This window comes from Solanum lycopersicum, chromosome 10 (genome assembly GCF_036512215.1).
Source record: "Solanum lycopersicum chromosome 10, SLM_r2.1".
NCBI lineage: Eukaryota > Viridiplantae > Streptophyta > Magnoliopsida > Solanales > Solanaceae > Solanum > Solanum lycopersicum.
Genome location: NC_090809.1, coordinates 31,537,866 through 31,562,536, shown reverse-complemented (window position 1 = coordinate 31,562,536; position 24,671 = coordinate 31,537,866). Strand labels below are relative to the sequence as shown.

At 39.1% G+C, this 24,671-nt stretch overlaps 1 protein-coding gene across 1 annotated transcript; it reads left to right on the top strand.

The window, feature by feature from the left end:
* Positions 1-2,706: 2,706 nt before the first annotated feature.
* Positions 2,707-4,167, top strand: LOC138338790 (uncharacterized). The gene is made up of 3 exons (XM_069289877.1): positions 2,707-2,997; positions 3,103-3,581; positions 3,732-4,167. Exons 1-3 carry the CDS (start codon positions 2,707-2,709, stop codon positions 4,165-4,167), a joined length of 1,206 nt encoding a protein of 401 aa, XP_069145978.1.
* Positions 4,168-24,671: the final 20,504 nt, after the last annotated feature.

Below are 24,671 nucleotides of genomic sequence, written 5' to 3'. Positions count from 1 at the left end.
CCATTGTTGCTGATTTTTAGCTTAGAATTTGGGTTCTTTTGTTGCATGTTCATGTTGGGACTGTTTTGAGTCCTTAATTGTGCTCCATTCTGGTATACAAGTTTCGAGAGTTATTTAGGACTTTTATTTGGGGTTAATTTGGGATTTCTCAACGCGGATCCCACTTTTTCCATTTTGACCGTGAAATTGACCCATCTCCGTTTCTTGCGATTTTAGTGTTTAAATGACTGTAATAACTTTGTGACTCTACCTCTGATAGTGTATCAATGTTTCGTGGCCTTTTAGAAAGTAAAAGATCCGGGGAGTGAATTTTGGAGCGCGCGTGATCTGCGTTCAGGTAGGCTATGGTTTCTCTTCTTAGATTGAACTCGAACATGTGAATGCACGTTGATTAGATGGAATTAGGGTTGGGTAGTTATTGGATCATCCATTGGTGTTAAGAATCATATTTTTGCCCTTTTTCTGAGAATTATCGGGTAACTGTGAGCATGTTTATTGTTATTAATTGACCTTCTTTGCTATATGAATTATTTGTATGTTTGAATACTGGTTGTCAGAAGTATATTGGGCCTTAGTTTAGGTTTGACTAGGGTTTTCCTTAGAAATGCATGATTCAAAGTCTGTAGGACTTAGTTTAGCCCCGACGTCGCTCGGCCGGCTTAAATCCTTGTAGACTGATGTAGCAGACTTGAGTCTGATAGTTGGGTATTTAGAAAGACGATGATCTTGCTCTAGCGATAGTTACTCTTATTTCTTCGATGGTACGGATTCTTGAGTTACGTCAGTGACAATGATTTCCGCTCCGTGATTCAAAGTTGAGTTCGATTCAGCTTTAAGGACTTACATTGATTAGCTAAGTCTGGATGGTGTTACACAGGTTTATATGATTATGGATAGATAAAGACTCTTTCAGCAGCTATATCGATATCTTTGTCAGGTATCCGGATTTAAGGTCCGGCCTCGAACATCCACATACATATGTAGAGCATCCGGTTAGAGGTCTGGCCTCAAGTATGTAGAGCATCCGTTTAGAGGTCCGGCCTCAGTTACTTATATTTTGCAATTGGCTACTTGTGTAATTCTGGTGAGTGTCCGGTTCAAGGCTCGACCTCCGTACCGTCAGATTTTAGTTTTTGGTTCGGTGTTCTTTGGCCTCGAGTTTTATTCTCCTTAAGTTATAGTTATTTTGTGTACTCGTCGGGCTTATGGGGGTCCGTTCGGGTTTTTATTTAAACTTGTGCACGAGTGTACCTTCTTGGCTTATGGTGGGTCCAGTTAGGTGTAGTTATCTTATTTATATTAATTTACTTAGATTTTTATACACTCGTGTGCATTATTGTGTTACTTAGCCTTCTGTTCTTGACCTCTAGTTTTGTGATTCCGTCTTTTCATAGTGCTTTACTTTTCTAGTTCAGTCGGCCTATGATGCCTACTGGGTACCTGTTTTTTTGGTACTCATGCTACGCTCTGCATCTATTTTCGTGATGCAGGTCCGAGCACTGGTAGTCAGCGTTGATCGAGTTTGGGGAATTTCTGGTCTGGAGACAGGGGTGAGCACACAGCGTTTTGTACTATTTTAGTCTCCATCTGTTTATATAAAGACTTGTCTTTTACTTTTCGAGACAGTCTAGTTTCGGTGGTCCACTGTTTGGACTTGTACTCGTTTTGTTGGTAGCTCTGTATTTGTGACTTCCAGGTTCTGGGAGGGATCCTTTATTGTATTTATGTTTTGGTTTGCTTATGTTGTTATAGTATTTTTTCTTAGTTTTGTTTAGTTTCTTCTACCCTCACACCCAGTATGTGTGGTTCTGGGTTGTTGTTTGGCTTACCTACTGATGGGTTATAGTAGGTGCCTTCATGGCTCGATAAATTGGGTCGTGACAAGTTGGTATCAGAGCCCTAGGTTCAACGGTCTCACTTTTACCAAGCCAACGTCTAGTAGAGTCTTGCGGATTGGTGCGGAGACGTCCGTTACTTATCTTTAGGAGGCTACAGGAAGTATTTAGGAAAATATCCATTTTGTTTCAAATTCGTGCTGCGTGTGTCTTGTTTGTTTCTTAAAATCTCAGTTGTTCCACTCTATTACCGGATGGCTCGCATACGAGGTGGTGCGTTTGGGGGAGATGCACCCGGAGCCTCAGCTTGGGGTAGACGTCGACCACGAGGTCGAGGTAGGCTGCAGTACCTGCTCGGGATATGGAGGAGGAGCCTCATGCAGCGCATGTACCACCAAAGCCAGTGGGGCCGGGGCCTGGCCAGCCACCACCCGCACCAGTTGCAGCACCTGATCTTCATTCCCTCTTGACTCAGATATTAACATCTATTGGGGATATGCGACAGGCACCAACACCAGCAGTACCAGCACCAGTGCTGCAAGATCAGCCGCCACCATTTCATGTGGCCGCCCCGCCAGACTTAGAGGTTAGAGAGATGCCACTGCGGGATCAGAAGATGCTTGGGGTATTTCAGAGGTTGGCACTGCCTATATTCTCAGGGGCGATTAGAGAGGACGCTCACGAGTTCGAGCTCACTTTCCAGGAGCAGTTACATTCATTAGGCCTTTTGGAGTCGAGAGGAGCTGACTTTACCGCTCATCAGTTCCGTGGGCCAGCCAGGTAGTGGTGGCGCACGTATCGAGAGTCTAGGTCAGTTGGATCTTCTCCTATATCTTGGAGTGAGTTCTCAGAGGCTGTCTTGGCCCGAATTATGCCACAGAGCGTCAGAGACAGGCTTCGTGATCATTTCTCTAGATTGGAGCAGGGATCTATGACCGTTTTAGAGTATGAGGCGAGGTTCCATGAGTTGTCTCGCCATGCTACTATGATCCTGCCCATAGAGGGAGAGAGAGTTCGTTGTTTTGTACGTGGGTTGCGATACCGTTTGAGGGTTGACACAGAGCATATGGTTTCAGCTGGCCGTTCTTTTCTTGATGTGGTTGATCATGCACGATCCATGGAGCATATTCATCGTGAGGCCCAAGGGGGCAGCGATAAGAGCGCATGCTACCAGGGCAGCTATAGCGAGTCGCAGACTAGGGGGAGGGACTCATATGATAGGCCACGTCAGAGGTTCCATTAGGGTCAGACCAGTTGGCCTGTTCAGGCGGCATTACCTGTTTCTGAGGGAGGTCAATATCAGCAGAGTGGTCCTAGTACAGGACAGAATTCGAGGAGATCAGATTCTTTTCCTCTATGCCGCGGTCGGGTTACTACAGGGCGTTCAACTTCGGGGTGTTACGATTGTGGTGCTGTTGACCATTGGTCTAGAGAATGCCCCCGGCGAGGTCGGGGGGTGATTGTACCAGCTCCGCCTACTTCTAAACCAGTCTTAGCCGTGTCTTCTTCGGCTAGAGGAGGTGGTCAAATTCAGGACCGTCGAGAGAGTCGACAGGGTACCAGGGGTGGAGCTCGAGGAGGCAGGTCAGGTGGTAGACCGGGTGCACCACGTAGAGGTGCTCAGGGTCATTTCTACGCTGCCCTGACAAGGGCGACAGTTGAGGCATCTGACGATGTCATCTCAGGTACGCTCTTCTTGTGCCATCAGCCTGCTACAGTATTATTTGATCCAGGGTCCACATTCTCGTATGTATCTATTTATTTTGCTCCCCGATTGGGTATGAGGTCCGAGTCTTAGGCAGAGCCGGATAATGTTTCGACCCCGATAGGTGAGTTCTTAGTAGTGGATCAAGTATTGCGATCTTGCTTAGTGACTATCCAGGGTTATGATACTAGAGCTGATCTTATTATGCTAGATATGATTGATTTTGATGTGATTTTGGGCATGGACTGGTTATCCCCATATCATGTGGTCTTGGACTGCTATGCCAAGACTGTTACCTTATCTATGCCTGGTGATTTCCCGGTATTGTGGCAGGCTGCTTATAGTCACACACCGACGGGGATAATATCTTTTATTCGAGCTAGGCGGTTGGTTGCTTCTGGGTGTTTAGCGTATTTGGCCCACATCAGAGATGTGCGTAGGGAGGGCCCTTCAGTTGACTCAGTTCCTGTGGTTAGAGAGTATGCAGATGTGTTCCCTACAGATCTACCTGGCCTACCCCCAGAGCGTGACATTGATTTTGCAATAGATTTGGAGCCTGGCACTCGTCCTATTTCTATTCCGCCTTATCGGATGGCTCCTGCAGAGCTCAGAGAGCTCAGTGTTTAGTTAAAGGACCCTTTAGAAAAGGGGTTCATTCGTCCGAGTGTGTCACCTTAGGGTGCTCCTGTTCTGTTTGTGAAAAAGAAGGATGGGACTTTGAGGATGTGCATTGACTACAGACAGCTGAACAAGGTGACGGTGAAGAACTGTTACCCTATGCCTCGTATAGATGATTTGTTTGATCAGCTTCAGTGTTCCGTCGTATTTTCTAAGATTGATTTGAGGTCCGGATACCATTAGCTAAGGATTAGAGCAGCAGACATCCCTAAGACTGCATTTAGGACTTGTTACGGCCATTATGATTTCCTTGTGATGTCTTTTGGGTTGACTAATGCCCCAGCCGCCTTTATGGACTTGATGACAAGTGTGTTCAGGCCACACCTTGATTCATTTGTTATCATCTTCATTGATGACTTATTGGTATATTCGCGGAGCCGGAGTAGGCATGAGCAGCATTTGAGGATAGTGCTCCAGACTTTGAGAGATCAGCAGCTTTATGCCAAGTTCTCAAAGTGCGAGTTTTGGCTTGCGTCTGTAGCATTCTTGGGGCACGTGGTGTCCAAGGAGGGTATTAGGGTAGATCCGACGAAGATTGAAGCTATTCGTGATTGGGACAGACCCACTTCTGTTACTGAGGTTCGTAGCTTTGTCAGGTTAGCGAGTTACTACAGGCGTTTTGTTGAGGGCTTTTCTACTATTGCAACTCCTTTGACTCGGTTGACTCGCCAGGATATTCCCTTTGTGTGGTCGGAGGAGTGTGAGATGAGCTTTCTGAAGCTCAAGGAGTTGCTTACTAGCGCTTCTATATTGACTCTTCCGATTGAGGGTGAGGGTTTCACGATTTATTGTGATGCGTGTGGTGTTGGTGTGGGTTGTGTATTGATGCAGCAGGGCCGGGTTATTGCGTATGCGTCGAGGCAGCTTAAGGTCCATGAGCGCAACTACCCCACCCATGACTTGGAGTTGGCAGAGGTAGTTTTCGCACTTAAGATTTGGAGGCACTACTTGTATGGAGTTCGATGTGAGATCTATACTGACCACAAGAGTCTTCAGTACATCATGAGCCAGAGGGACCTTAATTCGAGGCAGCGTCGTTGGATTGAGCTCCTGAAGGATTATGATCTTTCCATTCTCTATCATCCGGGCAAGGCGAACGTGGTAGCAGACGCCTTGAGCCGAAAGGCGGTGAGTATGGGTAGTCTAGCCTTCTTATCTGCAGGTGAAAGACCCTTGGCTTTGGACATTCAATTTTTAGCCAATAGCATGGTTCGATTAGATATATCAAATTCTAGACGCGTCTTGGCTTATATGGGAGTTCAGTCATCTTTGTATGATAGGATCCGTGGTTGTCATTTGAGGATAAGGCCCTGGGGTCCCTTAGAGATCGAGTGTTAGCGGGTAATGGTGATCAGGCTACCATAGATCCTGATGGAGTGTTGAGATTCGCTGGTCGCATTTGTGTCCCGAGAGTTGGATATTTGATACAGTTGATACTTTCGGAGGCTCATGAGTCTAGATATTCTATCCATCCGGGTACAGCGAAGATGTATCATGATTTGAGACAACATTACTGGTGGAGTGGCATGAGACGAGATATTGCTGACTTTGTTTCTCGTTGCTTGTGCTGCCTGCAGGTAAAGGCTGAGCATTTGAGGCCTGGTGGTGAATTTCAGGGATTACCCATTCCGTAGTGGAATGGGATCGCATTACTATGGATTTTGTGGCTGGTCTACCAAGGACTTCTAGAGGATTTGATAGTATTTGGGTCATCGTTGATCGATTGACCAAGTCAGCACATTTCCTTCCCGTTCAATCTTCATTTAGTGTCGAGAGGTTTGCTCGTATCTACATTCGAGAGGTGGTTCGACTTCATGGGGTGCCAGTTTCTATTATATCAGATCGGGGTTCTCAGTTCACGTCTTGCTTTTGGAGGACCTTTCAGGATGAGTTGGGCACCCGGGTTGACCTGAGCACAGCTTTCCACCCGCAGACTGATGGTCAGTCAGAGCGCACTATTCAGGTCCTTGAGGACATGCTACGGGCTTGTGTTTTGGAGTTTGGTGGTCAATGGGACCAGTTCTTGCCTTTGGCGGAATTTGCATATAACAACAGCTACCATTCTAGCATTGAGATCGCCTCGTTTGAGGCCATGGTAGGCGTTGTCGCACTCCAGTGGGCTGGTTCGAGTCTACAAAGCCTAGGCCGCAAGGTACAGATTTGATTCAGGAGGCTTTGGATCAGGTGAGAGTGATTCAGGATAGACTCAGGATAGCTCAGAGTAGGCACCAGAGTTATGCGAATCGGAGGCGTCGACCTTTAAGATTCTCTGTTGGTGATCGGGTATTTCTCCGTGTGCCGCCCATGAAGGGTGTGATGAGATTTGGGAGACGGGGTAAGCTTAGCCCCAGGTATATTGGGCCTTTTGAGATACTTCGGACAGTTGGGGAGGTTGCTTATGAGTTGGCCCTACCTCCAGCATTTTCAGCCATCCATCCAGTTTTCCATGTCTCGATGCTACGCCGATATATTCCTGATGAGTCCCATGTGCTCCAGTATGATGCAATTGAGTTGGATGATCATTTGACATTTGTAGAAGAGCCAGTTGCCACCCTAGCCAGAGATGTGAGGAAATTGCGCTTGAGAGCCATTCCTATTGTTAATGTCGGTTGGAGACATCGTTCAGTCGAGGAGGCTACCTGGGAGATCGAGCAGGAGATGCGAGAGCAGTTTCCCGGCTTGTTTGAGCCTTCAGGTACTTCTTGACCCTTACTTTCGCGGACAAAAGTTCTTTTTAGTAGTGGATATTGTAATGACCCTTATTGTCATTTTTAGTGTTTTATCTTCTGTACATTGTTTAGAGAATACCTATAGCAATTCCAAGTCTTTTATGACTTGCTGTTACTGACAGATCGGTCACCTGGTCATTCGTTTGGTTATTGTGTGATTTTTAGTATTTTTGGAGCTTATGAACCTTGAACGATCATTTTCGATCAAAACTTCAAGAAGATGACATCATAATCAAATTCTGACGATTCCATCAGTCCCGTAAGGGTCATTTTATTCTAGTAGCATTGTCGACATGACTCCCAAAGTTTTCAGTGTGAGTTGGTGGGATTAGGCGTTTTAACTTTAAGTTTAAAGGCTAAGTTCGACTTTAGTCAACATTCTGAGTAAACGCGCTCGGATGAGAACTCCGTCAGCTTGGTTAGCTCCGGAATGTCGAGTTTGGTCTAGTTTGACCCTTCTTTGGGGTTTTTATATTTTTCCGAGCCCTTTTGTGGTTTTTGACTTATAATGGCCAATGGAAGTGGGACCCACATTTTGTCGAGATGACCTCTGATGAAAATTTCGACTGTGCCTTTGAGTCTGGAATGTCGACTTTGGTAGGGTAGCATATCTATTTTATTTTTATCAGGTTCCAAACGTATTCCGAGCACCCGTCGGAGACTTTAAAGAAAGTAGGCAAAGCTTAATCTGATGCAGCCCCTATAAAAACCCAACTTTCAGCTTTGTGTCTTACTTTGGAATCTTGATATCTTGAGCTATACAACTCCAAATTGCGTGATTCAAAAGGCTAAGTTGTGAGATTTTTTGAGGGCAACGCATTAGTGAGCTTGGAATCTGATTTGGGGACCCTATTTGAGGTAAATTTTGGGTTTTAACTGCTGTCATAGCTCATTTTCGAGCACAAGTTTTGGGAAATTTTAGAAGGTGATTTCTTGGCCATTTTAGGTCCAAATCAAGTGATTCAAGAGCCTATATTGTGGGATTTTTCGTGAGGATCGTCGTGGTATGGTTGGTTTTGGCTGTTGGAGCTTCATTTTTGGTAAAATCTTGTAAGTAGCTGCTGCCATAGTTGCTGATTTTTAGCTTAGAATTTGGGTTCTTTTGTTGCATGTTCATGTTGGGACTATTTTGAGTCCTGAATTGTGCTCCATTCTGTTTTACAAGTTTTGAGAGTTATTTAGGACTTTTATTTGGAATTAATTTGGGATTTCTCAACGCGGATCCCACTTTTTCCATTTTGACTGTGAAATTGACCCGTCTCCGTTTCTTGCGATTTTAGTGTTTAAATGAATGTAATAACTTTGTGACTCTATTTCTGATAGTGTATCAACGTTTCGTGGCCTTTTAGAAAGTAAAAGATCTGGGGAGTGAATTTTGGAGCGCGCGTGATCTGCGTAGCTATGGTTTCTCTTCTTAGATTGAACTCGAACATGTGAATGCATGTTGATTAGTTGGAATTTGGGTTGGGTAGTTATTGGATCATCCATAGGTGTTAAGAATCATATTTTCGCCCTTTTTCTGAGAATTATCGGGTAACTGTGAGCATGTTTATTGTTATTAATTGACCTTCTTTGCTATATGAATTATTTGTATGTTTGAATACTGGTTGTCAGAAGTATGTTGGGCCTTAGTTTAGGTTTGACTAGGGTTTTCCTTAGAAATGCATGATTCAAAGTCGGTAGGACTTAGTTTAGCCCCGACGTCGCTCGGCCGGCTTAAATCCTTGTAGACTGATGTAGCAGACTTGAGTCTGATAGTTGGGTATTTAGAAAGACGATGAGCTTTCTCTAGGGATAGTTACTTTTATTTCTTCGATGTTACGGATTCTTGAGTTACGTCAGTGACAATGATTTCCGCTCCGTGATTCAAAGTTGAGTTCGATTAATCTTTAATGACTTACATTGATTAGCTAAGTCTGGATGGTGTTCCACGAGTTTATATGATTATGGATAGATAAAGACTCTTTCAGCAGCTATATCGACATCTTTGTTGGGTATCCGGATTTAAGGTCCGGCCTCGAACATCCACATACTTATGTAGAGCATCCGGTTAGAGGTCCGGCCTCAAGTATGTAGAGCATCCGGTTAGAGGTCCGGCCTCAGTTACTTATATTTTGCAATTGGGTACTTGTGTAATTCTGGTGAGTGTCCTGTTCAAGGCCCTACCTCCGTACCGTCAGATTTTACTTTTTGGTTCGGTGTTCTTTGTCCTCGAGTTTTATTCTCCTTAAGTTATAGTTATTTTGTGTACTCGTCGGGCTTATGGGGGCCCGTTAGGGTTTTTATTTAAACTTGTGCACGAGTGTACCTTCTGGGCTTATGGTGGGTCCAGTTAGGTGTAGTTAGCTTATTTATATTAATTTAGTTAGATTTTTATACACTCATGTGCATTATTGTGTTACTTAGCCTTCTGTTCTTGGCCTCTAGTTTTGTGATTCCGTCTTTTCATAGTGCTTTACTTTTCTAGTTCAGTCGGCCTATGATGCCTACTGGGTACCTATTTTTTCGGTACTCATGCTACGCTCTGCATCTATTTTCGTGATGCAGGTCCGAGCACTGGTAGTCAGCGTTGATCGAGTTTGGGGAATTTCTGGTCTGGAGACAGGGGTGAGCATACAACGTTTTGTACTATTTTAGTCTCCATATGTTTATATAAAGACTTGTCTTTTACTTTTCGAGACACTCTAGTTTCGGTGGTCCACTGTTGGGACTTGTACTCGTTTTGTTGGTAGCTCTGTATTAGTGACTTCCAGAATCTGGGAGGGATCCTTTATTGTATTTATGTTTTGGTTTGCTTATGTTGTTATAGTATTTTTTCTTAGTCTTGTTTAGTTTCTTCTACCCTCACACCCAGTATGTGTGGTTCTGGGTTGTGGTTTGGCTTACCTACTGATGGGTTATAGTAGGTGCCTTTATGGCTCGAGAAATTGGGTCGTGACATTATGATAACGCACATAGGTATATCATCACCATCCTTATTTCATTATATCTTAGCCAACAACTCACAAATCATAACTCAAGGCATTCAAATTGAACAACATACAAACCCTAAGCAATCTTATGATAAGGTATACTTCAATACTACTTCATCTAAAACGGAAGTAATCTTAATTGAAGTAAAGGATTGAGATCACAAGATTTATTCCATTCTCCTTCACAATCCATCATCAAGGTTTTACTATCAACAATCCAATTCAACCCAATAATTAGTGTATTATCATCACTAATAGTAATTAACACAATAATAAACTCAATTGCATCACTAACTCATTAACTTCAATTCATAACCTTGGGTTAAGGGAAATAGTGTTGATCATAAATTCTTCAAGAAATAGATCCAATCCCAACAATACACTACCCGAGGCACTCCATGAATGAATTAGAATAGATGAAACAAGTCTAACACTTACTACATTCTTTAATTCCCATCAATTCATAAGCAAGATCCAAGATATAGGGAATTTGGGGAAAGGAAATGATCTACATGAAATTCCATCGATTAACACAAATTACCAAACAATCCTTTGGAGGTCATTTACGTAACTTGAGTACATAAACCTCTTTGAAATGACCTCCAAAACATAGATGCAAATAGAGTACCTCTATCAGATATGATGGACAAAGGAAACCCATGAAGAATCACTATCTTATCAATATAGATTATTTCATAATCTTCCACCGAATAACTGAACTTAACGAGAATGAAATCAGTAGACTTTGTCAATCTATCTATGACCACCCATATAGAATCATATTTCCTTCTAGTGTGAGGCAACCCAACTAACATCTTCCCACATCCAAGTAGGAACTTGATTTCTTGTAGTAGACCACCTGACTTTTGTTGCTCGCCTTTCACTTGTTGGAAATTTGGACACTTTGGAACAAATTTTGCAATGTTCCTTTTTAAGTCATCCCACCAAAACACTTTTATGTTATCATGATACATTTTTGTAGAACCCGGATAAATAGAGTACCCGGCTTCATGAGCTTCCTCAAGAATCCAATTTCTCAAATCATCGACATTGGGCACACACGATATACCTTGATACCTAAGAATATCATACCCCGTTGGGATAATTACTCAGCTATCTTTCGAAGAACCGATTCTTTCAAATCCATCAATAGTGGATCAAGGTATTGCTTGGACTTCACCTCAATCACCACATATGACTCGAAGTTATGATGTACCACAACACCACTATTAGGAGAATCTTCCAATTTAACACATAAATGATCCATCCTATGAACATATTTCACCAGGTTTCTTTTGGATTCTTTCACATGGGACACACTTCCTATGGAGAAACGACTTAGAGCGTCTTCTACCACTTTAGCCTTGACGTGGGGATAGAGAACACTCATGTCATAGTCTTTGAACAACTCTAACCATCTTCTTCGACAGAGATTCAACTCCTTTTGAGTGAATACATATTGAAGACTTTTATGGTTCATATACACATCAACATGAACCCCATAGAGATAATTCCTCCATATTTTTATGGAAAATACCACCGCCGCTAACTAAAGGTCATGAGTCGGATAATTCTTTTCATGAATCCTAAGTTTCCTAGAAGCATAGGTTATGACATTGCCATGCTGCATAAGAACACACCCTAACCCAACTCGAGATGCATCACAATAAACCACGAAGACCTTTGTTCCCTCAGGTAAAGTCAACACCAAAGCGGAGGTAAGCCTATCCTTCAACACTTGGAAGCTTCTCTTACATGCTTCCAACCACTCAAATTTTACGTACTTTTGAGTCAAGGTTGTCAAAGGGGAAACAATAGATGCAAAAACATAGACAAACCTTTTATAATAACCGTCTAGGCCTACGAAACACCTAATGTCCGTAGGAGCCAAAGGTCTAGGCAAAATTTCACCTCTTTGGTCTTCCTTGGATCAACCTCAAACCCCTCATAGAGATAATATGACCAAAAAATGCTACCTACCTCAACCAAATATTCACCCTTGCTATACTTATAAAGTAGTTGATACTTCTTAAGGATTTGCAAACAACCCTTAAATGCCTCATTGATTACCCTCACTCTTCGAATACACCAATGTATCATCAACAAAGACAATCACAAATTCAACGAGATAGCCCTATTCATGAGATCCATAAATGTTGTTGAGGCATTAATCAATCCAAACGAAATGACTAGGAACTCACAATGACAATATCTAATTCGAAAAACCATCTTGGGAATATCTTCACCTCTCACTCTAAGTTTGTGATAGTTCCGATCTCAAGTTAATCTTTGAAAAGTAAGTCACACCTTGGAGTTGATCCAATAAATTATCAATCTGAGGGAGAGGCTATTGTTCTTGATTGTGACTTTATTGAGTTGACGGTAATTGATATACATACTAAGGGACCCATCCTTCTTCTTCACAAACTATATCGGAGCACCCCATGGGGAAATACTAGGCCGAATGAAACCCTGGTCTAGTCAATCTCTAAGTTGACCTCTAAACTCTTTCCATTCATCTAGACTCATCCGATAAGTAGGAATTTAAATGGGATTTGTATCCGGTAATAAGTTGATCAAAAATTTAATTAACCATTCGGGAGAAATACCGGGAAGATCATTAGGGAAGACCTCCGGAAATTCCCTTACTACAGGAACAAACTCAATGGGAGGAATTTTGGAGTTTGAATCTTTACCTCTTACTCTATGGTATAAACACCCTTTAGAGATCATCATATAATCTTTTAACACAAAACAATAGGACCTCTAGGAATGGAATTTACCCCCTTCCACTTTAAGACGGGTTTATTAGGAAAGTTAAATTTCACCACCCTTGTTCTACAATCTATGGAAGGGAAACAAGCATGCAACCAATCCATCCCCAAAATTACATCAAAATCAACCATATCAAGTTCTACTAATTCAACATCAGTAACATTACTGGGAAATATTATAGGACAATTTCTATATACTATCTTAGCATCAACCGACTCACCCACCGAGGTAGACACCATAAAAGGTTCATTCAATATATCAGGCAAAATATTAAACTTTTTAGCTACTAAAGGAGTAACGAATGATAAAGTAGCATCGGGATCAAGTAAAGCATATACATCAATACAGAAAACTTTTAACATACCGGTCACCACATCGGGCGAAGTCTCTTGCTCACGCCTAGAGCAGAGTGCATAAAAGAGATTCTTCTTTGGAGGATCCACATTCAAACCACTTGCTTGGGCTTAACCACTAGCTTTGTTTTGACACTTAAAGTTTGGGAAATCCTTCACCTTGTGTCCAATATTACCAAAACTAAAGAAATTGTTCGTCCCAATAAGATAATCACCATAATGCTTCATGCAACACTCTCCACAACTTGTCATCTTATTTGATGAACTAGTACCCCTTCGCTTTTTAGTCTTACGGTTAGACACTCTATCATCATGAGACTTAGGGAACTTGGAAGGAACCTTATCTAAAAACCTCTTTTTAAATCTAGGCTTGTCTTGGATATCAAGCTGACCCATTGAAGAACCACCATCAAATGACTTTGCCCTATTGGCATCTCTACTCATCCTCTTAAGCCTTGTCTCCTCCACTTGTTGAGCATGAACCATGGGACAAGAAATTATCATATTATCATGTAGCATAGACGAACGACATTCTTCTTTCAAGTCATCCGACACTCCCATCATAAAGTGGCTCATCTCATCCCTTGGGTCGGAAACCAAAAAAGGAGCATAGTTTGACAACTTAAAAAATTTTAATGAGTAGTCAAGCAAACTCATACCTCCTTGATGAAGGTTGATGAATTATTCCACCTAAGTTTACCTCTTTTCCCTTGGAAAAAACCTATCAATGAAAGCCTTCTTGAAAATCTCCCATGTACCTGGACAACCCCTTAAAGTCCTATGGTCTCTCCATTCGACATACAATGTTCTGGCCACGTCCTTGAGTTGGTACGTGGCTAACTCAGCCTTCTCACTAGTAGTCAACCCCACAGCATAGTGGATTTTGTAGACTTCATCAAATGAACTCTTGGGGGTCTTGCTCCACTTTGGAACCATATAAAGTAGGGGGATTCATCCTTGTGAAATACCTCGAACGAGAAGCCATGATGCAAACATATTGGTTTCCTCGAGGTACCACCTCCCTATTAACTGGTTCATCATGTCTTGAGCTTGTGTAGTGGCGGCTTGTGCTTGAGTAGTAATGCCTTGGACCATTTGTAGAAAGGCTGCCCTTGTGTCCCTATTCGAGAAGAATGGAGCTTGATCATCATTAGTAATTTCTTCAAGAGAAGGATGTTGATTGCCACGGAAAGAAACTCCCACATTAGCAATATCTTCATCAAGTCTTCGTGTGTATGCCCTTCAAGTATTCATACTTACAACCACAATATAAGGTTTAGGTGAAAGAACAGATAAAGTAGACTCTAGAGGCACGACATTGGATTTCCAAGAAAATGAGAATTTCCTAATCATCATGTAGTTTCTTACTTATAATTGTGGAGCGCTTCACAATTATGAATAAAAACCTACATAGACGTGGTTCAATGAGACATCCATCTTAAGAATATTCAGCCTCATGCTCTAATACAAACTTAGTCACATCCTTAGGACACCCCCTAGACGTAACCGATGTCATCGTCCTCATCGAAGACTAAGACTAGTCTCTTAGCTTACATCATTACATTCATATGTTAAAATGTAGAAAATATAAAACTTTTTATTTTCTTCTACATTGAGGTTCACATAGACCTCTCACTTACATATAATATATATATATATATATATATATATATATATATATATATATATATACATATATATTTGAGTTTAATTAGACTCCTCGCGTTAGGAAGCACTACATAGGCTTCTACTTTTATTTCACATACATAATATAGGAACATAATCTCATAGGAAGTCTATAAAATGTATCAACCTAGAACCATCTAAAATGAATACAACAATTTGGGCTTAACCCATACTTTATTACATCAAAGAGCATCATATAGGTTTATATAACAATTGTCTCCAAATGAAAGGGAACGAACTAGAAGTCTTATAACTAGAACAACATCAATAGCTTGCTAGTGGCATCATCCTCGAAAGGTGAGGAACTACCGAACACTTTCATAATATACAAGTAGTCTTCAAAGGCCTTCTTATGCTCAACGGAGAGACCCTACATTTTGTAGTAAACATAAAATATGGGTTAGTACACACTTGTACAAAGTATGAATATATGAACATAAAAAAACTGAATCATGCTAAAAAGACATTTGTTCAAAACATACTAATTTACTTTGAAAAGCCTTATGCGCATCAAAGAACCCATATAAACCATTGAACACATAACTCTTAAGTCAAGGCGATATAAAACACAAAATCAACATCATCAAGTATAGTCAAGTCAATAAATATAAGAGTTCATATTATCATAACATAATCAAGACCCGTACCCACAACCCATAATTAAGTCTAGAGTGCAATGACCAAGTAAAGACCCATAACCCTACTTAATCAAGTAACCCAAATAAAGAACCATAAGCAAAGCCTAACTTCAGATAAGATAGCGTCAAGAGTAATCCTTCTCATACTTAAGCAATATATACCAACAACATGTTCATAAGTAAAACTAAGACCATATAGGATCAATACCATGTAAAGTCAACATATACATAATATTCACTTTATAAGATCATATAAACATAGGAACATCCTCTTAAGTCTTCCCTCAAGGAAAACTAGTGCAAGACATAGGTAGAGTCCCATACCCCTACCTAGGCTAAGTCAAACCTCTTAAATCACGCTAGTTAGTGTTTACTTCATTACTTCATTTTACTTTTGAGAATACTTTCCTTACCGGACATAGACCACAAGAGTTATGTTTGGAATTCGGTGTTGTAAAACCGTACGCAGATAGAAGGTGGTCTACCGGCCAAAGTAGTACCAAGCATGAACATAACATCTAGATGGATCCACTAGCAAGTGTTCCTAGGGTAGCTACATAGTTTATGGAGCTTGAAATTTGTCATGGAAACATAACTGTATGCTCTTTTTGGACTATGGGTCAATCAATCCCATGAGAGCCATGGTGAACCCTACCTCCCTCTTTGGGTAGGCGCTACCCTCCACCAACAAGATCACTCGGTGCTAAGCTAGTGTCCCCTTTGAAATGTCATTAAGACTTTATTAATCATCATAGCTTAATTTAGGTCATAGAGTATATACGTTATATAATCATCATCATAGATCAATAGGGATTGTATGAGTACTGTCCTTTCATTATAATTCACAAATATGAGATTATCACATTCACATAATCACATTATGATAAGGCACATATGTATATCATCACGATCCTTATATCATTACATCTTTGACAAAAACATATAATTCAAAATTCAATACACTCCAATTCAACATAATACAAACCCTAAGCAATCTTATAATAAGGTATAGTTCAATACAACGTCATTAGTAGACACAAGTAATCATAATTGAAGTAAAGGATTGAGATCATAAGACTTACCCCAATTTTCTTCACAAGCCATCCTCGAGGTTTTACCATCAACCATCCAATTCAAACCAATAATAGGTATAATATCATCACAAAATAGTAAATAACACAATAATGAACTCAATCACATCATCACTATCCCAACTAACTTCAATTCATAGCCTAGGGTTAAGGGGAATTGTGATTATCATGAATTTCTTCAAGAAATAGATCCAATACCAAAAAAACAACACTATGCATTCCATGAATAAATCAGAATAGACAATATAAGTTTAACAATCACTACAGTCTTCAATACCCATCAATAGATAAGCAAGATCCATGATTTGGGGAATTTGGGGAAAAGACATGATTTACATGAAATTCTATCAATTAAAATCAATTACCCAAAAATCTACACTAAATTAGTCATATGAAATCACAATTAATTTTAATCAACCATCAATTTGAAGTTTAGAAGAAAACCCGTTAAAATAGAAAAACCCTTGGGATTGGGTGTTATAAACTTAAACTTGAGAGGATCTCTTGGGGAAAGGGATAATTAGAGTAAAGAACCCATACCTTAATTAAGATTATTACACTAAATTCAAGTGAAATCCTAGGGAAATTAGTATTCTTCTTCAAGCTTTGTTCTTTCTTCAATGAAGGTTGAGGAGAGAGAAAGAGAAAGTAGAGAGAGGTGAGAGCTTTTGTGTTTTGATATTATGGATTTGATTTGAGTGAGTAAAATATGAGGAAAATTGATTTAAAATTAATATATAGAGATTCCATAAAATAACCAAAGGACCCCTCACTTAAGTTGACCCTTTAATGAAGTCAAACTTGAATTCCAAATTCAAAATTTTTCGTTAGGGAAAAAGTCCACGATGCAGAGGCGATCCTGCAAGATTTTCTAAATTATTTTGTGATAAAGTGGATTTCGAGACCAGCCCGTGACGCAGGCTTGAAATTTGACAAAGGGACACTTGATTCTCCTATGTGTAATTTTGGTGCTGACTTGGCAACTTGCCAAGCCAAGTTTGTGGTCCTTTCGTGGACCCCTAGGGCGACCCTTGGGAGTTGGACCTGAATGTTTTAACCCTATGTACTAGGTTTTACCTATTTAATGTCATTGTAAAAGTTTTAAATTTTGTAAAACACCTTTATACCTACCCGAGACCTTAGGATGTTACACTAGTTAAATTAGACTAGATTATGGACATTATGGACATTTCATGTTGTCTTGACTTAAAAACTTCATAAATTGTTCATTAACATTATTTCACTTATAATGCATGTTTTAGAAACATTATATAATCATGTGAGTCTCTAGTTAAGGTCATAGACTTTTGGAGTTTCACAAGGGGTCATCAACGCACCATGGGTCCATCGACGCCCCGTCGTTGTGGGCGTAGGTTGACACCTAGTTTCAGCCGATTAAGCTCTCACAGGTGATACTCTGATACAATCGATGGATTTACAGCATGGCCCATCGTTGGATAAACCAGGCGTCGACTGACAACCATTGATGGGCCTGCAATCACTTGTAGTTTCTCGGCCAGCTCAAGATCAAAACCCAAGACCCCTAAAGAACTCTCTAGAACACCATTGAAGCTTGAAAAGAGATTTTTAAGCTTGTTTTGTCCATCAATTTTCATTAAATTTGTTTGTTTACAATCAATTAAGGTATGGTTTTCATCCTTGAATATCTTTTCTTTAAGGATCCAATCTTCAAAATAATCTTCCAAGACTTTCTCAAAAATATGAACTTCTAAATTTAATTCTAGGCATGGGTTCTTGCATCAAATGATTTGAATAAATTTACTATAATTGAATTGATGTTAACTTGATTATTTTAGACTAAAAACTCTGTACCCATGCAAATCATGGAATCCTAATTTTGACTATATTATGGGTGATTTGATCATGTCTCTATACTATTGAATACTTGTGTAGTTTACTTTGGGCTATTAAACAATGTAAGAATTATCCTAGAATTGTAAGTAGTCTGTCCTAAATTGATTAATTCATATTTTATTATCTTGGATTCATTGTATATTGAGATAATTGTATTGAATTGGTGATTGTGGTTATTGGTAAAAGACTTTATGCAATGCGTTGGTTGAATTGGGTATGGGTTGGAGTTCTTAGATTGTAATGGTGGTATTTTGACCTGAACTTCTCTATATTGTGTAGTATAGGTCTTGAATTATGATAATGGTTGGTATTATCCACTTACGATTGCGGTGCTTATGTGCTATACTTGTGAACAATATGGTTTCATCGGCATTACTTTATGGATTGTGAAATGTTAAGGCCTCGTCGGCATTACTTTGTGAATTACGATATTATATTTCCTTGTCTATATGAGTTTTGTAAATGTCTGTATGTTTTATGTGTACGCTTTCTTCTAATTAATTATATGTGATCATGATAGGCTAGAGCGAGACTTTATATGCGTATGCTTGATATTGAAGTGTGAATCTTCATAAATGAATATATGAATATTATAAATGAGTTATTTTGATGATTCAATAGAAGTGTGTAGGGTGACTTTTAGTATACTTAGTTGTCCCTACATGTTACTTGAATGATATTGTACATGTGATAAAATGATAATGACGTCTGTTTTGTTTAGGTAGACCTATGTCCCTTACTTGATAACTGAAGAATGTTAATATGAATCCTTGACTTAGTAAGCTAAAGCACCTTTGTCATGAATTTATATGTATGAATGGAATATGATCTTGAATATAGTAAAGAAGGTCATTATTGTGGAACCTTTTAGAAAGAAGGTTATAATATCCTTTAAGTTGAAAGTCGTAATAGTATCCTTCTTGTGTAAATGGTGGATTTAGGGTTTCTAGGCTGGAACAATTATTGCCCATTCCTATAATGTTGGATACATTCTAGTGTTAGATAATTTTTATAATGTTTAGATAGTGGAATGGGAAGCTCTCTAGACATTGCACTAGTAGGCTTTGAAGAAGTTAGTATGTAGGTACCGTAGGTATGCTCCAAGATCATTATGTGAAGAACCTTAAGTGTTGAATGTTTGTTAAATGGTCTAATAAACATAATGACTTAAGCTAAATGTATATTAATGAGAAGGTACTTATCTAGAGTAGCTTTGAGGATTGCTTAGGTAGACATGGAGACAGTGTATAAGCGTTCTTTTCATGTCTTAGTTAGGTGAGTCTTATAGTAATTCTAAGTAGGGATTTAAATGTATGAAATGGGAATAATTTTATCTTAGGTAGTCTAAAGGATATCTTTGGTGTGTGAAGGGGCTATATGGGTGGTTGCTTCATAACTCACTCAAATGAGCATTAGAATGATCTTTGGTAAGAGGATCTCATGGTAATGTGAATTGAAGTAATAATGTTTTTATATTGTGGAATGTGACTATACATGCTTATGTTGACTTAATGTCATCTGTTATACTTACTTTATGAATTTTCATTCAAAAAGAGTATGTTTTATTCAAATGTCCTTTTAGCATGATTTAATTGCATTACACCATACTTAGTGTATTCTAATGTACTAACTCCATATATTTTGTCTATGTCTAAAGGTGTAAGTGGCATTTGAGAAGAGTCTCAAGTAGAAGCTTGGATTAGTGTTCATTCAAACAAGTGTTGGTCTATACTCACTAGAATCGAAAACATCATGAATGATTATTTTTTCTTATTGAAGGTATTGAAATAGACTTACATATTTGTATATGTGGAAGTATGGGTCATGTCCCAAGATATTCGTATGTCTAAGATGGTGATTTTTAGAATTAGACTTTCTTTATGATTTTATATAAAAGGGTTATTTTGAAGTATTACTAATTCATGTGAAAAGTTTTTATTATTCACTACTTTTCATACATATATGCAGAATGATGTCAAAGGGCTTGTACAAGACATCCAAGAGGTCAAGTACCCCATGTTGCAATCCGAGAACACCATATCTTCTAGGGTGTACTCTCAGGGTGTGAAAAAAAATGGTATCAAAGCATAGGTTATGAAGTAGTCTTAAGAATTGAAGTCTCATTGAAGCCACATTTATTAAAGTCTTGTTCATTGGTGTGAGTCGCGACACATCGAGAGGTTATAAGAGGATAGAGTTTCACTTTCTTCATCAATCTTGTGTCGTGCCAATAGAGTTGAGGTTATAAGTGTCTATTTCTAATCTCTTCTTTTGTGATTTTAGGAGATGACTATAAGAATGATGGTTGTAAGAAGGTTGGAGGATATAGGGGTTCATGAGGAAATTCCCCAAGAAGGATTGAATCCACAAGGAGTTAAATTTCCTTAATATTCTCAAGTACTTATCCAAGGTAATCAAGTTCCTATTGGATGTGAAGGTAATGAGGTTACGGTGGTTCCCCCGAACATGACTAATGGGGCGATTAGAGAGGCTCTACTTATTTAGCCCAAGCTTTGACAACTCATGCGACTAGAGACATTGAACCTATAATGAATGCTTTGGAGAGTAATATAACCTCTAAGTTGAGGGACATTGTGAGAATGAATCCTCCTATATTTCTTATCTCTAAGGTGGGATATGATCATCAAGAGTTTCTAGATGGTGGTGTACAAGGTTTTAAGTGCTATGGAAGTGACTTCTAGAAAGAAGGTGGAGTTAGCTTCATACTAATTGAGGAAGGTTGATCAAGTGTGGTACACTCAATGGAAAGATAATAGGTTGGTTGATTCGGATCTTATAGATTGGCAACAATTTAAGGAGGATTTTTTTAGGAAAATATGTTCCCTGTGTGAGGAGGGAGGTGAAGGTTGAGGAGTTCATTAAGCTTATACAAGGGAACATGAGTGTGGAAGAGTATTCTTTGAACTTCACCATGTTATCAGGTATGATTCATCCTTATTATCTAATCATAGGGATGAGTTGAGTAGCTTTGTGACTGGTGTTGTAGACTTTTTGAAAGAAGAGTGTCATACAACAATGCTTCACAATGATATGAACTTGTCTAGGCTTATAGTGTATGCTCAATCCTAAGAAGTCCAAGCTTACTAGGATTTCTAGAAATTTGAAGAGGGGTGGATCCAATGAACAAAACAAACCTAGGTTTAAGAAAAGGGATCCAAATCATGATGGACCTAGTGCTCCTAAGGTCAAGGGTGAAGGTGGTAGTTGTCTCAAAGTGTTAAGCCTACTTGCTCTACTTATGGGGAGAAGCACATTGGTAAGTGTCTAGTTGGTACTGGAAATTTCTTTGGGTGTGATAAGGATGGTCATAAGGTGAGGTATTGTACTAATATTGCAGCTAGATGAAGAGAGACAAAGGAAGCCACTCCTAGTGCTTCGAAAGGTGGTGCTCCAAAGAGGAATCGCTTCTATGCTCTCCGAGCCAAAGGAACAAATTCGGATGATAATGCCAATAAGTTATAGTTTTCTCTCTCTAGTGTAGTTATGGGTTCCTTCTAAGTGGCGGAGTATGGTGAGTAGTGGAGTTGTGATTTGTTGACTCTTCTCTTCTATTCAATTCTCAAGCTTGAGAGATAGAAAGCCATAGAAGCACGTTGCATGTTGCATTGTGTTTAGGAAGTCTTATTGAAATTGAATTTCATTGAACCATTGAATTTTGCATTTAATGAAGTTATATTTATGTTGTAAAATGAGTTGATATGGTTTTGTCTCTCATATTTTCATGTTTCCATTACAAATTGCTTAAATGTTGCATTATTGAATGTTTTAAAATAATTCACAATAAGGTTTTGCAGTTTATTGTAAAGATTTTGAAATTTTGACTAAATTTTGTTTTTATTGAAAATGGTTATAATGTGTATAAAATTTATGTATACGAGCATGATAATGTGTGGAGAAGGAGTCTCTCCTATTTTAAATGAAGAATGTGAGTATTATTGTATGATGAATTATAGATTAGATTCTATCTTTTTGTTGTGTTTTGAATCTCTTGGTTATGTGGAAATCGGTGTTCCTCCTAATTGTGTATTGTACCTATGTGTGGCATGGTCATGTGCTGATAGCAGTGAGTTTTTTGTATCTTGAAAATGCCTAAAATGAAGCAAGTTACATTCGAGGACGAATATTGTCCAAGTGTGGGAGAATGTAATACCTCTAAAATGATTTAAGTGAAACTAGATCCTAAAATGTGTCATAAGTTTCTAAAATCCTAAAATGTTTTATAATGATTTTGATAGGCACTGTCTAAAATTTGCTGATGTTTGCAAGTCAAACGTCCAGGAACGTCCATGACGTTCGAAAGGTTTGCCTTAGAACGTGCTTGTGTGTCATAGTATGTTTTGACAAGTTTTACGACTTAGTTTTGGTTAAAATTGACGTGAGGGGTTTCTAACATGTGTATGAGTATATTTGGGTTGAAAACGTCTGAGAAAAACTCCCCAAGTACCAACCAAAGAGTTTTTGAGGTGGACCCAACTTGTAGCCAAAAAGTTGTAAAAACCAGCCCAACCAATGAGGGGTCATCAATGGATCGTAGGTTCATCGACGCCTCGTCATTGTGGGCGTAGGTTGAAAATTAGTGTAAGAAGCTCAAACTCCCAAATGTGAGCCTCTGATCCAATCGATGGCTTGCAGCACGGCCCGTCAATGGATCAACGAGGCGTCGACTGGCAATTGTCGATGGGCCTGTAATTTCCTACAGTGTCTCGGCCAGCTCAAGTGTAAGTTGGGATTTTAACCTTGCCTTCCTAAAATTATTTGGGTAGTTTATTAAGGTTATTTTAGGTATTTTAAGTGGTTTTATAAGTATTTAACACATAGATTAATTCATTATTTCAAAATCAAAACCCAAGACCCCTAAAGAACTCTCTAGAACACCATTGAAGCTTGGAAGGAGATTGGATCTTGAAGCTTTGTTTTCCTTCAGTTTGAATTCAATTTTATGGATTAGCATCAATTAAGGTATGACTTTCATCCTTGAATCTCTTTTATTCAAGATCTCTTTAAAGTGTTTTTCCAAGACTTGCTCAAAAGATGAACTTTTAAATTTTAGTCTAGCCTACACATTAAAACTACCAAAAAAATTTAACTTTTTTTGTTATTGATTTTGAATTCTAGAAATGCACTTCTTATTAAGTGCTAGGGTTCCATACCCTTTAATCTTTAACTTGTTAGCCACTATCTCCTTTATCTATGTAGCATACTTTGAGATACCCTGCAAAATATCATCCAAAGGTAGGCTAAAATGAACCCGTTTAAGAAGAGACATAAAATTAAATAAGAATTCATTTTCATTCTAATTTCTAAGTTGTTGAAAAGGAGGGGTTAATTTCTTTTGAGGAACGGGTGCGTGAACATTGGAGCTCTTCACTACCTCTTCCAATTTCTTTGCTTTGGTACCTGCCTCAGTATATATCTTCCTTGGAGCTAGTTCCTCTAGTTGTAACCCACTTCTAGTAATTACCACATTGAGTTGCTTTGGGTTGGGTTTAGTATCACTGGTAATCACACCCTCAGGATGTAATTTCAACAAACTAGCTACTTTCCCAACTTGTTTCTTTAGTCTTATTTGCGTCATTTGGATGTGTCACATGTTACCATAATGCTTATATATCCTAGAATTTATCTTAGCTCCTAATTCAGTCATAAGATTTTGGAGTAGGTCTATATTAGTCATCCCCCCATTTGGTTAATTTTAACTCACCTTGGTCATGATTTGGGTATTTTTTTCCAACATCTTCAGATTGGAATTGGTTAGCCCTTTCTGCTTGATTTTTGTTTTGTTCTTTTTTGACCAATGAAAAGTTAAGATGGTTCCTACAACTACAGTTATAGATATTGCCATAACTTTGATGACTACCACTCCTTTGTATATTACCCATATAGATTGAAGCATTAGTGTTTGCCTCAAATTTCTTGGTTTCATAAACTCCACTACAACATACCCTACACCAGTTAGCTGCCTGTTGCACCATGTTAATCAGTTTTTGATTTATGGACTATAACATGTTGCATCACATCCAAATTTGCTTTTAGATTGGTGTCTTGATGTACATCTAATATTTCGCAGCCCTTTGTGTTTTTGTTCTAGGCATTTCCCTCTCATAGCCTGGGTTCCCTTTTACAAGTCTATCAATTAAGCCGAATAACTATTCACAGTTTTTTTCTAGGGCTTTTCCACCTACGGCACTATTAATAAGTACACGAGAATTATAATCTAAACCCTAAAAAAAGTGAGTAAGTACCTAATTTGTATGCATATGATAAGAGATTTCATTCGACATTTGTTTAAGAGTCCATGCTTGGGACATATCCT

Excerpts from the sequence above, each read along its gene's own strand:
- LOC138338790 (XM_069289877.1), top strand. The coding sequence starts at position 2,707 with ATGCCACAGAGCGTCAGAGACAGGCTTCGTGATCATTTCTCTAGATTG. Across the intron at positions 2,998-3,102 it reads AAGGGGGCAGCGATAAGAGC|GCGGCATTACCTGTTTCTGA; the intron begins GCATGCTACCAG and ends TGGCCTGTTCAG. Across the intron at positions 3,582-3,731 it reads GATCCAGGGTCCACATTCTC|AGCTGATCTTATTATGCTAG; the intron begins GTATGTATCTAT and ends TTATGATACTAG.